This window comes from Calonectris borealis, chromosome 17, assembly GCF_964195595.1.
Source record: "Calonectris borealis chromosome 17, bCalBor7.hap1.2, whole genome shotgun sequence".
Classification (NCBI taxonomy): Eukaryota; Metazoa; Chordata; class Aves; order Procellariiformes; family Procellariidae; genus Calonectris; species Calonectris borealis.
The window spans coordinates 9,255,803-9,270,063 of NC_134328.1; the positions used below are offsets into that span (position 1 = coordinate 9,255,803).

General features: G+C 43.0%; 1 protein-coding gene across 1 annotated transcript in view; it reads left to right on the forward strand.

The window, feature by feature from the left end:
- The first annotated feature begins 1,232 nt into the window (after positions 1-1,232).
- Positions 1,233-14,261, forward strand: part of BCAS4 (breast carcinoma amplified sequence 4) — a 46,076-nt gene continuing 33,047 nt past the window's right edge. Inside the window, exons 1-2 of the mRNA XM_075166536.1 lie at positions 1,233-1,401; positions 9,056-9,127. Of these exons, the coding sequence (XP_075022637.1) occupies positions 1,252-1,401; positions 9,056-9,127 (222 nt within the window). The 5' untranslated portion in view covers positions 1,233-1,251. The remainder of the gene's footprint in view (positions 1,402-9,055; positions 9,128-14,261) is intronic.

Here is a 14,261-nt window from a genome sequence, read left to right on the forward strand (position 1 = left end):
GTAGTTTTATATAGTATAAAATTCTAAAATTAGCTAATGTCTCAAACCGACTAGTAGAAAATACTGCATATTGCCTTATGTCCCTGCTACTATAGAGTCCACTTGACCCTGGTATGAGTCTTCTGCACAAGATGCATGGGCCAAACTTCTTTTGAGGGCAGGCTGCTTCTGACCTCTTCCAACTGAGGATAACACTATTATTGAGAAAAAACACACTGTTATTGAGAAATCCTCCCCCTGTTCTATCTACCAGTCCCTGACTGATCATTAGTTATCAAGTAGGTCCTGTTTCTTGCTTAGAGGAGGAAGAACAACGAACAAACTGAGAACAGATGGCTATTTCTGTCTCAACTCTGCTGTCTTGATCATCTGTCCCTCTCTCAAATGTCGCTTTGGTTTAAGAGTGTGTTTTAAAGGAGCCTAATGCAAGGAAGAGTGTCTTCTGTAGTGAAGAAGCATCCAGAAGGCCTAAGAAGAGTCTCTTTAACTGCAGGCTTCCACAGGGAGTTTCGCACAGCTCCATCCTCAGGGAGAGGACAGGATGTTTCTGTGACTTAGGCACTGTGTCAGAAGTTCTGCTCTGCCTAATGTAAAACCGAATGTCTCTAACATCAAGTCCTTTAAATACTCAACTTGCAAACAGGGCATAGAGAAATTCTGAGTACCTTAAAGCTGCGTTTTCAGCTGCAGCCTTTAATTTCCTAGTGATTAAAAAGACATCAAGTCTAGTGCATCTGGTCATTGAATATCTTAGCCTCTGTCCTCTAGGCTGCAGTACAGGCTTGTTAAAGCAAAATGCTGTTTGAAAATCTTGATTTTAAGAGTGGCAAACGAAGTAGTCAGGGAGGGGAGCTTTGTGCCTGTGGTGTGGCTTCGCTTGGTGCTGGTTCTGTTGAATCATTTTTCCACGGGTGAGGCGTCATGACTTTAAACAAAAATTTTCAATAAACCTTTGGCCCTCGTCTCTGCAAGGACAGCGTTACGGCTCTCGCTCCCAGCCACGGAGAGGCAGGCGTTAACGGTGAGCGCAAGGACGCGGGTGACCGCTTGCAGCAGCCCCGGGCCCGCCGCCCCGCGCGGCAGCCGTTGCCGCTCCCGCCCCGCCTCGCTAGGCGGCGCGCGCGGCCCGCGGCGGCGGGCGGGGAGCGCTGAGGCGGCGCGGCCCCGGGAAGCCCCCGGCGGCGCTGGCTGGGCGGGCGCCGGGACCGGGCGAGGGGAGGAGCGGCAGCCGGGGGCGGAGCGGCGGCTGCCATGAGCTCAGCCGGGGACCAGCGGCGAGCTGCCGCGGAGGTGATGCTGCGGCCGGAGGAGCCGCCGGAGCCCCGGGCGGGGGCGGCGGCGGCTGAGGAGAGCGGAGCTCGGCGGCTCGCCCGCTGCCTGACCCCGCCGCCCGGGGAAGAGGTAGGCGCAGAGGAGGGGGGGCGCCGAACAGGGGCTGCCCCGGCCCGGGGGCGGTCCGTCAGCTGGGGAGCGAGGGGCGGGCTCGGCGGCGCCTCTTGAGGGGCGCCGGCTGTAACGGCCTGAGGGGACGGTTGACTGGGGGAGGCTGCAGGTGCGGCCGGCGGGCTGCGCTCGGCCCCGCGCCAGCCGCCGGGCAGCGGCCCTGGGGCCGGAGGCTCCCTGAGGCAAGGGGGCGGCTCAGCCCCCGGGCTGGGGGCTCCCAGCGGGCGGGGCACGGCCGCCGTGGGGGCAGTAACCTCCGCTCGCGCGTCCCCGCCGCCCGCTCGGAGGGTGCCGGGGGCCCGCTTCCCCCGACCGGTGCATCAGCACCCAGAGGCTCCTGCCCCTCTTCCCTGAGCCCTGCTCGGCGGGGGGGCCTGCCTGGGCGGGGATGTGCGAGGAGCTCTCCTCCTGCCCGGCTCCGGACCAGCCCGCTCTCGTGATGCTTGTCTTAGCTTTGGAGACAGCGGGGTGTTTGCATTCCCTCTGGCTGAGAAGGGCCTAGTCTTCGGGTCTCCCGTGTCTGGGATGCAGTGTTGGATAAAGTTGAGTTACTGCTGAGCTCCTGAATAGCTGAATAAGTGTTTCCATGCTTCTTTTTTGAAATTACTATGGCTGTGGCTGCTACTCTGTTTATTTGTTTTTGTGGAAACCGAGTCTGCTGGTGACGGTAAGGTCAGGCTCAGAGCGCCGAAGTGATTAAGTGGAATGATGCTTAGTTGGAGCATCTTAGGTGCGGTTAGTTACCCGAGTCTAGCTGTTTAGCTCAATCAGGATGGTGACAGTGGTGATCTCGCATAGCACTGTCACCATCTGGTGACGGATAGGGGACGCTTTAGATCCCTGAAGGTAAAGAGGGAGGTTTTGAAGTTGCACTTTGTAGGCTAAGACACTCCCCCACCCACCCCCGAAAAAGAGAGGAAGGCTACAAAAACGGAAGTAGAGAGCACTTGGGAGTATGCCCCTTTCTGACCTGTAGGTAGCTCCTATCCCACTTCAGCCTGGTGATGTACAGTGAATAACATTCTCTTTCGGCAGATTATTTAAAATATTCTCGTCAAGATAAAAGACACTCCTAAATCAGTCTTCAAAACAGCTTCCCTTCCTTCATTTTGGCAGTAAAATGTTGATGTGATTTATTTTTGTCTCCAAGGAAAAAAAAGAGTGTGAAACTCTTGTTCGGTTTTACTTTGCAGAGAAGTTTTTTCCTATGCCTCTCCCTTGACATCATCACTCCATCAATTTCATCTCTCCACATGTGGTTACCTATGATTTGCAATAAGTCAGACCACTTACACACATCCAAATCTTGGGATCTTTGTTTTGTTTTTCTGTTCAGCATTTTCAAGGAGATGATATAATGCTTAGCCCATGATATCCACATAATTTCCATGTGGTTAAACCACCGACAGCTTTTGTCTTACTTCTGGATTAAGATCGACTTTATTAGTCATCTACACATCTATAGTGGGCCAGAAACAAGTATTGTTAATGCTATTAACAATTACAAAAATGAATTTTCAAGCTTGATTAAGATGACATTGCAAAGTGAACTGCTTAGTCGAGAGTAAGTTTCATTAAAGTATTAGTTCATGTCAGCTGGATTCTATTGGTTTTATCAAGTACCACTCATACTGGTGTTAAATAAGAAATAAAGAAGACCTGCCAATTAATAAAATAAGCTTCCTGTATAGTGTTGTATAGCAGACTATGTATTTTTGCAACTGAGTGCCCAGCCTGTTAGTTCTTACAGGGAATACAGAAACAACTTGTGTTCTTTGCTACTTGCAAGTCATTCTGTTTCCTTCAGGCATCTTCACCTGAAATTAAACACGTTTTAATACTGATCTCTCTTGATTCTTGCACATATTGGTAGCTTGCTCAAAGCAGTGATATAATTTAGGTATTTTCATACTTGGGGATTAATCACAGCTTTTGGGGAAATGTCTTCTTAAATGTCTCTTCCTGTGGGCCTTGCCTTGCTAGCTCAGCTCTGTCACAAATCACAGTGTTTTGGAAATCAGAGCGAGGGCTTTCAGTTCCTTCTCACAAAGAGTTGCCTTAGTTATGCATTTTTTAAAATTTTGTAATAAGCAATAACAATTTCATCTAGCATATAAGTCCTAATTTTCATTATGATTTTTAATTTTGTGTAGCAGTTGTAGCAAATGAGACTATGATAATGATGAATGCAAAATAAGATATTTGTATAGTCCAGTAGAAGATTTTGCTAAGTGAAAGCTTTCAAGCATATGCTGCATGACATAATATTATTCTGCCTAATTTGAATGTATCCTGTAAATAGCTATGAAAGACTTTTAGTTTTACTATTGAAATACACTTGCCATTTTGCTCTTTTTGTTTCCCCTTATACACTGATTGTTTTCCCTTTGTAGGGTTTTTTTCAGTATTCTGAAGCTGGCATAGGAGGACATCGTACTGAAGAACCTGTTAATTTTCAGCAATATTGAAATGTTCCTGGTGGAGTCTCCAATGTTATAAAGAACTATGTGGTTTTTTGGTTTGGCTATTTTTAAAGTTTTCTATGCCTACCTTTTCATCTTAATGACATGCTAGGAGAGCACTTCAAGTTCCAACAAAGGCAGCTTAACTTTTTGAGTGAAAACGGAAGGCTTTTTGGAAAACTTTGTAGATGAGATTTAGTGCTGAATTTTCTTTTTTCGTGTTCCTTAATGAAGTGTGGTAAGTTAGAACACTATATTCATATCTTGTGGGCCTGAAGAGTTGACGATATAAAATACCTGACCCAAATCTTTTTATCAAGGAACGAACTTGGTATTGGAAAAAAAAAAAAACACAAACAAAAAAAACCTTGGGAAAAGCAGGTAAATTGTTGTAAGGTTGAATGGGAGCATAATGCTGAGGCAAAATGAAAGGAGGAGTGATGGGGGAGTTACAAAAGCTTATCTCACCTCGGGCTTGGAGTAAAGAAGGAGGAGATTGCTGTCGAGAAACAAAGACATTTAAAGGGAAGTGGTGAGAAAGATATTACCCATATTACTATGGCTACAGTATATACTACATAAAAGAAAGTCTGAAAGGAAAGCTAACCTCAAAGCTAGACTGCATATTTTTTCCCTCTAAGTTACAAAATGAAGTAATAGTTTTAATTTTGTTTTGGTTTTTTTTCTGTAAATAAATAGGAGAATCAACAGTAGATATATAGGAACATTAAAATGCCATTTGGAAGGGTGCTGTTGTGCCTTTGGCTAAGCTTTCATGATAAGTTTACACTGCTATTGAAAGATCCAACGTGTCTCTTCCTCTCACTACCTGTTTTCTTTGTCAGTGCTAGTCTTAACATGGCTGTGTAATGAATTGAGTCGAAGCACTGATTTGAGCTAAAATGGTATGGCAAAGAAATTAACGGTCAGTTTTCAACCCAGAACAATTTCCTGATTCATTTCACTGTGAATGTCTGCCCTCTCACATGCAAAGGGTTGGCTTTAGGGACATAAGTGAGTGTTGGAAAAGGGTAGACTATTTTTATTGCCAATGCCAGTTTATATAATTTTAAAGTGATTGTGAAATTACAGTCTTAACTAAGAAACACTTGTCACCCCATATTTTCATCATAACTTTGAAATGTGTTCAGTGGGTTTTATTTCAGATCTTAATGATAAATATACAGTGAGTTCTTTAATCACCTGGACAGAGCTTGCATGGTCTGTTCAGTAAGTACCTAATTACAGATGATGGTAAATATCTTGTTGATACTGCAGTTTGCAAAAGGCCCCTCTTAACAGTTTCTGAAGGTGTTTTAAATACATTGAGCCCTTAGAATGTTGTTTTTCTCTTTTGCAATTCATATGGAATTGCTAAGTATTTGTGGTTGAGTCCTTTTTAAACATATTATTTTGGCTTTTTTATGCCTAGTGTGCTTTTATAGTAGCATGCCTTGAAGAAATAGTCTTAAGTGGTTTGTTTGCATCTATTTTCTATTGTTTCTTACTATTGTTGTCTTCTGTTAAGTTTCAGGCTATGGTAACACTCTTTAGAGTGAAGACTAAGGACTGTGAATCTGTTCCGAATTAACTTATTCTCAGTGGTGTCAATAAACTTTGCTTCTGTCCTCTAACACGTGCTATTCCAATGTTTGAATCTTTATGAACATTATGAATGCAAGATGCTCATGGTAGACATTAGGAGGGCTAGTAATGTCAGCAGGCTACCTGCCTGAAGCATGCCTGCAAGTTTAGTCAGAGCAGGACAGGAACCTGTACAGCTAATGCAACTTCTTTAAACGGATGTTTCTTTAATGCATCATCTGTCAAATTAGTGGAGTTTACACCTGCTTTACAGTCATGCATTTAATGATTGCTACCATTAAACAGCCTGTTCAAAACTGTAACTTTGATATCAGTTTTGGACTATCTCTTTAAGCCAACTGTACTAGTCCTGAACATGTGGCTGCGTTAGTGGCTTCAGGCCTGTGAAGCTGACTGTGCACAGACTTGCCAAGAAATGTCAGGAGTTTGACAGAATTGTTCTGTAGGCCATCTGATGCTTGCACCACCCACTGAGATTGCTCTGCTGTAAAATACACTTAACAAAAAAGCTAGCAATTATGTTTCTCTGCCTTATGAAGACTTCAAGAAATCAGACTCTCAGACTCAATGCTTACAAGTTTTTCACAAATTAAATGTATTATAGTAATGTGAAATCACTGGGAACTCTTTTTTGAAAAGAATGCATTTTTCTATTGTTTAGTAGTGATCTTTCCAGAGTTAGCCTATGTGCAGTGTTGAGGAAGAGTGTTCTTTCTTTCTGAGGAGAAATTAGATGTGGAAACTCTGTTCCTTTATTTAAGCATGCAAAGGAGCAGCAGAAGGAAAACAGCTTTTCCACACAGAAATCTTTACCTCAGATAGACATGGAACAGATTGTTAGGGGATGTAAACTCGTGTTAGCACCACTGAAATCCATGCATTGATTTACAGCATCTACAAATCCCTCCTAATAAACCTGTGGAATATAATGTGTCTTGAGGTTTCTTCTGTCCGGATATGTACACGAAAAAGAGGCAGTGAAACTTTTGTGGGTAGGCTTTAAATCTTGTATAAGTGAAATTACAATGTGAATATAATATGATAGTTTATACCACCATGAAGACTTCACACAGAGTTTGTGAGACACAAGCATCTCAGGAAATAACCTTAATAGGCTGACAGGTGTGGTCACTAAGCTGACCTAAAGATGCCAGCTGCTAACAATTTCTCTGAGACAACACACACCAGTCTTAGCTCAATGCTGCTCTAACACAGTTGCAGAACTTTTGGGCCAAGTTGGATAACATTCCTGCTACTCAGAACATAGCCTGAGCTCATATATGCATTCTACTCAATAGGTATTTCTCCTCAGGCCACATTATGTCGTATATATGCACATATATGTTTGCCCTTGTGAAAATGGCCACTATTTCTTCCACGTGCTTAAGACTTTTTTGTTGTTCTTCCTTTCCTCTTTGTGATAGCATAATTGGCCCTTTCTAGTTTTTGAATCACTGTCCTAGAAGTGACTAGATGTTGAGTCTTTCCCCAAGTTGCATGATTGTAGACCTAGAATAGTGCACTCAGTTGACATGGTGGATTTGGTCTCCTGGGTTCATGTGGTGGCTCCCTGGATGACTTCTAGCAGCCTTTTCAGAACACCCTTTCTGGAATGATGTGTAGTTTGTTGTGCCAGTAGTAACTTGTGTTTCTCTGTTGCTCCTCCTCTCTGCTTCTCCGGCAAAAGGCTTTTGCCTTCCCTATTGCCATCCTCTACATGTTTGGTGCAGAAGCTACCTCCAGGAATACCTCCATACCTGAAATCGTTCCCTCAAATCTGTTCTGCTGCAGAAGTTGGCTGCAAATAGGTCTCCAGAGGCATAATACCACCTCATTTGAGCTGGAAAGTTGACTCAGGCTCTGCAGATAATGATGTTTGCTCCATTTATGTGGAATAGGTTTTATAAAGTAAAAGAGGAGTTGCATGCCAGTGACCATCTTCAGTCTATGCAAAGCACAACCTTTGGGGTGAATTTATATGTATGCTGCTCTTAACATTTGCTTCAGTCTAAATCAAGAGTCTAGCATTTTCCATTCTACCCCTTACTGACAACATGCATTTGTCTTCTTACCTATTCTTCCTCTTCCTGCACCCTTTCTTCTAGTTAATGCCTTTACATATAGCAACTCCCTTTGCCATATTGTTCCAGACAAGAGTGATTTTACCTGTTTTGGGAGGTCCTTGGGCACTTTTCAAAATGGCAAAAATATTCCTGGAGTTAGATCAACTGTTGAATTGATAACTACAATCTGAATTTCAGAGGCAACTCAGGTTTCCTTAATTTTATTATCTGGTGAAAGGTTAATAAACTTTATTTAGGAACTGGGTAATTCATTACAGCCCAGATGTAAAATGATAAAGACGTCTGCTAAGGCAACCCTTGTTCTTGTTCTGCTTTTACGATGACTGTTTAAGCAAACTAGTGCCATCGATTAAACAATTTCCCTGTCTGTTGCTTTGTTTTTAAAAAAAAATCATTATTTTAATTTTGGAGAATATCAGATGTGATTAGGATAGGAGAACAGATTCAGGATTTTAAAAAGTATTTAAACTACAGTGCAAATGTAGGATTTGGAGTGGCCTTTTAATTTTTCTGATTTCCATTTCCTGTATTTGAACCATGATTATTCCATTTCTTTTTTAAAAATATGCTTAGAATAGAAGGTTTGTTCTCCCTGTAGTTGCAATTCTTTACGGGGATTTTATGAACAACAGTCTTTAATTCTAAACTTAAGAGTGAGAGTCTATCAGCTTTTGTCCTTTGCAGACGTGGGTATGCCCAGGCTCTTGGCTTTAGGCTGACACTCTTGTAGCTGTGGAGTTTTTCTGGAGTTCTGAATGTGGGCTCCTTTCCGATACGGGAAAAACATTTCAGTGGCTGTCCAAATCTGAGCGGCTCTTGGTTTTCTTTCATAGTGTTCTCTCTGCTTCAGAATAGTCAAAGTAGGTGGTTTTTTTTTTTTCTTTTAGGTATTTGCCGATGACTTGGGTTTTGGGGGGTTTCTATCAGTGAATAACGTGGGCTGTAACTTGAAATTGACTTTTATAAATCACGCTTTGTTGTTACATCCAAGTGCAAGTGTTAGAATAAACTTTTCTGCTTCAGAACTTGAGTGAGATGCTTGGCAAGGAACTTTTGCTGAAATACATGTTGACGTTATAGGTTTAGAAGCCTGCTGGCAGAAGACTCATTGTGAGATCTAGAACTTGAAGTCCACGTGGAGGTAGATGGTGGGGGCAGCCTTCCTTGCCGTACGTCACCTCCTGGTGCGGGGGTGAAAAGCACCTCCCAGAGCCTCCAAATTTTACATTTCTCAATACAATGAATTCGGCGCGTCTGGTTTTTTAACTTTTGGAGTTGGTGATAACGGTGGTTGCCTAAAGCCCCCCCCGCCCGGCTTGGGTTCCCCAGCGGGACGGCAGAAGAGGCACGGCGGGGGGAAGCGGTGTGGTTCCCGGCCGCTGGCGGGCACCCGGCCGCCGCACACCCCTCTGGCCCGCCGAGGCCCCAACCTGGCCTCTGTTCCTGTTTTTCTCCCCCCAGGTGAAAGAAGTGGAAGAGACGATTGAAGAGCTGTTGAGGAGGCTGGACGAGTTCTGCGGGATAACGGACGCGGTACGTGCCCCGAGGCCATCTCGCCGCCGGCTCTGCGGGCGGGAAGGCGGGCAGCGCGCGCGGGGCGGCCATCTTGATAGCGCGGCCGCCGCGGCAAGGGCTGCGGCGGTGCGCGCGCAGCGGGGCGCCGCGCCCACCAGGTGGCGCTAGGGCGCGCGCAGCCGGGCCGCCCCCGCGGGCGCCGCCCCGCCGTGGGGCGGGTGCAGTTGGGAGAGCTGCGGGGTCGGTCCTCTCCACCGTGTTCCTCCTCGCTCCTCGTGTGAGCTGGTGCTCTGCCCTTCCACCCTCCCAGGCCCTAGGCGGTGAAATACCGGAGGTAGATTTCAGTAGTAAATTCTAGAAAAATTAAATAATCCGTGTTTTCCCTGATCCTTTCTTTTACCTTAGTTGTATTATGAAACCTTCCGAGAAGACTGCTCCAGTGCTACAACAGCTGGATCATTTTGAGACAGTGGCACTAGACTGGCCGATGCAGACAGAGATTACGTGCGTTACAGTAACATTCATGGGCACCAGCTACAAATTAAGGCCACCTGTGCTAGATGCTGTACAAATGCAACAAGCTAGTTGTGTCTACTAAGAGTCTGCAATCAGAATATAAGAGGGAAGTTGATAGGGGTGGAATAACTGAGTGGGGAGTACTAATTAATGATGGGGTTGTGACTGATAAGCTATGCAACATTTGTAACGCACCAATTATCTTCGCCATTGTCAGTGCCTAATTGTTTGGGATAAACCATTTAGAGCAAGAGGTATGTGTTACTATTTAGCTTACCCCAGGCTTTCTGCATAAAGTGGTGCTGTCTGAAGGCTATTGGGTTATGGTGTTCACGTAAATATAATGAGTGTGATTTTTGCAGTCAACTTTTCCTTCCTTAGGCTAAAAAATGTAAAATTAGGTAGAGGAACTGATACTGTATTTTAACCCTTCCTGAGTGTACAGCACTAGTTCAGATAGCATGGACCAAGTTTACCTAGAGGGACTTCCTCTTATAATCACTGATGTGCCGACCATCTCGTCTTCTGTTAGCACTACCACAACATTTTTCTTTTGTCTTCAAGCATCTTGTATAATGCATGGGTCACTGGCAAATACAATAGTTGCTAATTGTATTGAATGCACTTCTAATGGCAAGAAGTGACCAGCCAACATCTCCTAGGGGACTTGTTGCTTGTGAGCTATTTTGTTGGATGATTCTTAGGAATTGCATAGATAAATGGAGAGGGACAGGATAAAGTGAAGCAGATAAGAAAATTATGTGGCCAATGTTTCTTAGGCAGTTGAAAAGCAATTTCCTGGCTTTATTCTTACTAGCTTTAGTGCAATGAAAGATATTGGTGTGCTGGCCTTTCTGCATGTTGTCTTCTGTTTAGAGAACAAGTGGTAATGTTGCCTTCTAAGCACCTTTCCACTTTTCTGTTCAGGTATCCTAGTGTTGTTTGGAGAAATGTTGTGCTTACTCTCAAGGACAGAACGCATAAGTTATAGGTGACCCCAAAGCAGTCTGGTATGGTCTGCAAGAACCCATTGAAAACTCAAATCAACATGTTTGACACAGTTTATGCAAAATATTATCAGCTAACTAATGATTATTATTATTTGGTTATGGGACAGATCTTTCTTGCACCTTGAATGTGAATTCTGCTCAAGAGAAGTAAGGCCATCATCCTTGTTCTAGGCAAATCAATCAGCAATATAGCCAGTTATTAATCCTTTTTCGACTTCTATCAGAGGTTTCTGGTTTGTTGTTGGCATGTCTTGCTTATGGAAAGGAGGCATCATTGCTTCCAGAAGGAAGTGACATAAAGTGGAAAGAAACAAAAGCTTGGCTCATCAAAGTCATGGTTAGTAGGGGACTTAAAAGGAGAAATGGTTCAGTATTAGTGGCTGTTTAAGCAGTTCTTTTTCCATTCAGCTTTTGACAAAAATAGCTGTAAAGGAGCATGTGAACCTCAGAGCATGCAGTCTATTTTTTGATACATCTTGGCTTACATTTGTCAGCTTTAGATTCTCTAGTACGGCACAGTTAGTCTGTGCAAAATGTAGAATACAAGAGATTTCTTGGGCCAAAAAATCCTTTGAGTTCATCCCTGAAAGGTGATGATTGCTTCAGTGATACGACATCACCTGCTCAAAGTACGTGGTTTGAATCAATAGCTCTTCACTGCTCATTGTATTCTGTCTGATTTACTATTAAGTTCATTCACTCAATTCTTCTGTTTGGGAGCTTACGCTAAAGCTTTGTATGTACCTTATGCTTTTTCCCATCAATCAAGCACGCACCTTACATTTTTGGCTCCAATATAGGGAAGATGGTTAGCTTGTTCAGATGGATCCAGTGAGCTTTTAAACCTCCTGTAAGACTACTTCTCTTGCCAACCTTTTCTACAAAACCCACTAGCCTAGTTTCAATACGTTATCTTTGCATTGCCCCTGAAAACATTTTTCCACAACCTGCAGGCTGTGAATAATTCCCTAGTATGCAGATTATTGACTTTATCTGGGAACATCAAAGCACTGTAGTCAGTGCACTGATTCTGTGCCTTTCTATCCAGTACCTATACAATGCAAGGTTCCTTTCAGCAGCACATCAAGTGGTATCTGGGAATCTGATAAATATAATGTAGTATTTGAACTGATTCCAGCTTCTGTGCCTAGCAATAATTTGGTCTTTTGTCTATGCCAACAAAAGGCAAAGGGAACCTTGCTTTTTTCAATTGGGCATTCAGTAAAGTTTTCACATAGAGGGATTTGGCTTTTTTTCTTTGAGTGTGCTGCTGCTTTTCACTTACAAGTACTCTTGATGCATACATTTGAATATTGCAATGAGGAAAAATCTGGATCCTCAGTGCTAGGAAGACAACATGCTATTTCCAGTGTCATACTGTTGTACCTGGCTAGGCACAGCACAGCACAGCACTTAAAATGGACATTTGTACAGGAGGTAAGTTACAGTGACAATGTGAATACAGTTCAGCATGCCTCACACTTGTCATGGAAGGAGCATCTTGCAATGAAAAGATTGTGCTAGAAGAATTTTAGTGCCAGTTATTTAACTTTTTGTGATATCTTCCTTAGGGCACTGACTTGAACAAAGTAAATTAATGTCTGTAAAGTGGCGTCAGAGCCTCTCAAGTATAACTGTCAAATTGTGATTTTTAACTGAGCTATGATTTGAACCAGTGACACAAGAAGAAAAAAATTTCATTGTAATAACCAGACTGTTTTATATGCTGTTCTTATATTGTTTCCATGGGTCATTGTTTGTTACCTTTTTAGACACGATTCTTTGTGCTTCTTGTATATCTTAAAGCGTGATTGAAAATTATATCTATTCAGAGATGCACAGTTGGTTTAGTTACATGTGGGAATTCACTACTTCCATTTCTTTGGCTCCTAATCCTTGAAGAGGATGTATGGATAGATACAAAATTTCTGCTTACGTTTGATACTCCTCTTCTTTTTTAAAATATGTATGTTGATCCTCCAGCATACTAACCGGTTTATAAAACCACAGGTTAGTGGTTCTCAAGCTATTGAACCTTCTTGCAGAGCTTGCTCCAGGGAAATGATGTGTTTGTAAATCTTGCTTTATTACTGTTTCACAGACCAGCTGCTTATCTTTGTCTCGAAGACTTACAGTTTGGGAACCTCCTCCCTGAGGCCCTAGCTGCGAAACCTGGTTTCATCACCGGGGAAAAGAGAGGAAGAGGTGGTTTTGTTTGGTTCACTGTGGCTAGGGTTTGCTAACTTCTCAGGAACATACCAACCTTACTTTTCTCTTTTCTCACCACTGAGCTGCTCAGTTTACAGTGGTTACTTTTACTCGTGATCCTTTTATGTTACTCTGTGTTAACACATGGGATCAAAGACCGAAAAAGAATAGAGATCCTTTCAAAAAAGTCCCTGTGACAACTAGAATTTGCACAGTATCTTTGACTTGTGGCTCCAGCTACTTTTTTTTTCTTTTCCCGAAAAAATAATAGTTTTTATAAGATACAAAATAACAGGAATCTGTGCTTGTTTAACTGGTACAGCTTGAACTGCAGTGTATGCAAGGATCAGGTCTCATTGCCCTACATGCAATGTGCCATTCCTGGTTTGTGTTCTAATTTATCATTCATACTTTGGTTGTGCTGTCTCCTAATTGACTTTGGTGCTGTTGGTTTGCTACCTCCTTGAGCTTTGTCCTGCTGACTTGAATTAGAACACAAAGCTGAATTTGAAGACAAACCTTCCCTCATCGCCCCCTCCTCCAATTAGCATAGTAAAACCTAGTAAGAGGAATACAGGTTTTTTCCCATGGACTGCTGTGCTCCAGTGCTTGTGCTGAGCACTCGGCTAAATCTTCAGTATGATAAAGTAAAATACGTTGCACAAGGGGAAATAAATCTTGTTTTATAATGTGGGGTTTCAGACCAGTCCCGCTTTCTCTGGCTCATGAGAGGTTGCTGTACCAAGAGAATCATTTCCTTTTGTCATGTGCTGACTCCTCTTGAACTCCTCTGTCGCTGTGGTTCTGCAGACTGCTGCAGAATGACTCTTCTTGAATCATATTTGCATATCATTTCCTTTCATCACAGGCTGCTTGCTGGAAAATCAGCTCTCCTGTGTCTTCTGTTGGTTGTTTGCTTTTACCCTCAAAGAAAGATGGTTTAGATTTGTTCCATGTCTGCTCTGACCTTGTGTTGATAGTTTTTGTACTGGGTCTGTACGACATCTCCCTCTTTCTGGCTATGTCCCAAACTGTGTTTATATTTACAGTAGTTATCTAGCATTTAGCTGTAAGAGTGGCTTTTCCCTAGTCCTTTCTGAGACCAACATTAGCAACCAAGTTTGTTACCTTATCTTTGGAAAGTCCAGGTTCAAATTTTAATCTGATGTAGTTTACCTGAGTACGAGCCTCACCTCAGACAGATCACCAATCTGTTTTTCACATGTGCTTTACGATAGAGGAGGGTTTTTTTGCCTACCGTTGACCCCAAAGAATTCAATAGAACAAACCTGGAATTTTTCTGCTTTGGTTCCTTCATTATGTATTCATTCTGTATTTTTATTTAATATTAGAAAATATAAGTATGATTCCATTCACAGGGATCCTGCCAGAGTGTCTGTGCTCACTTTCTGTTGGAT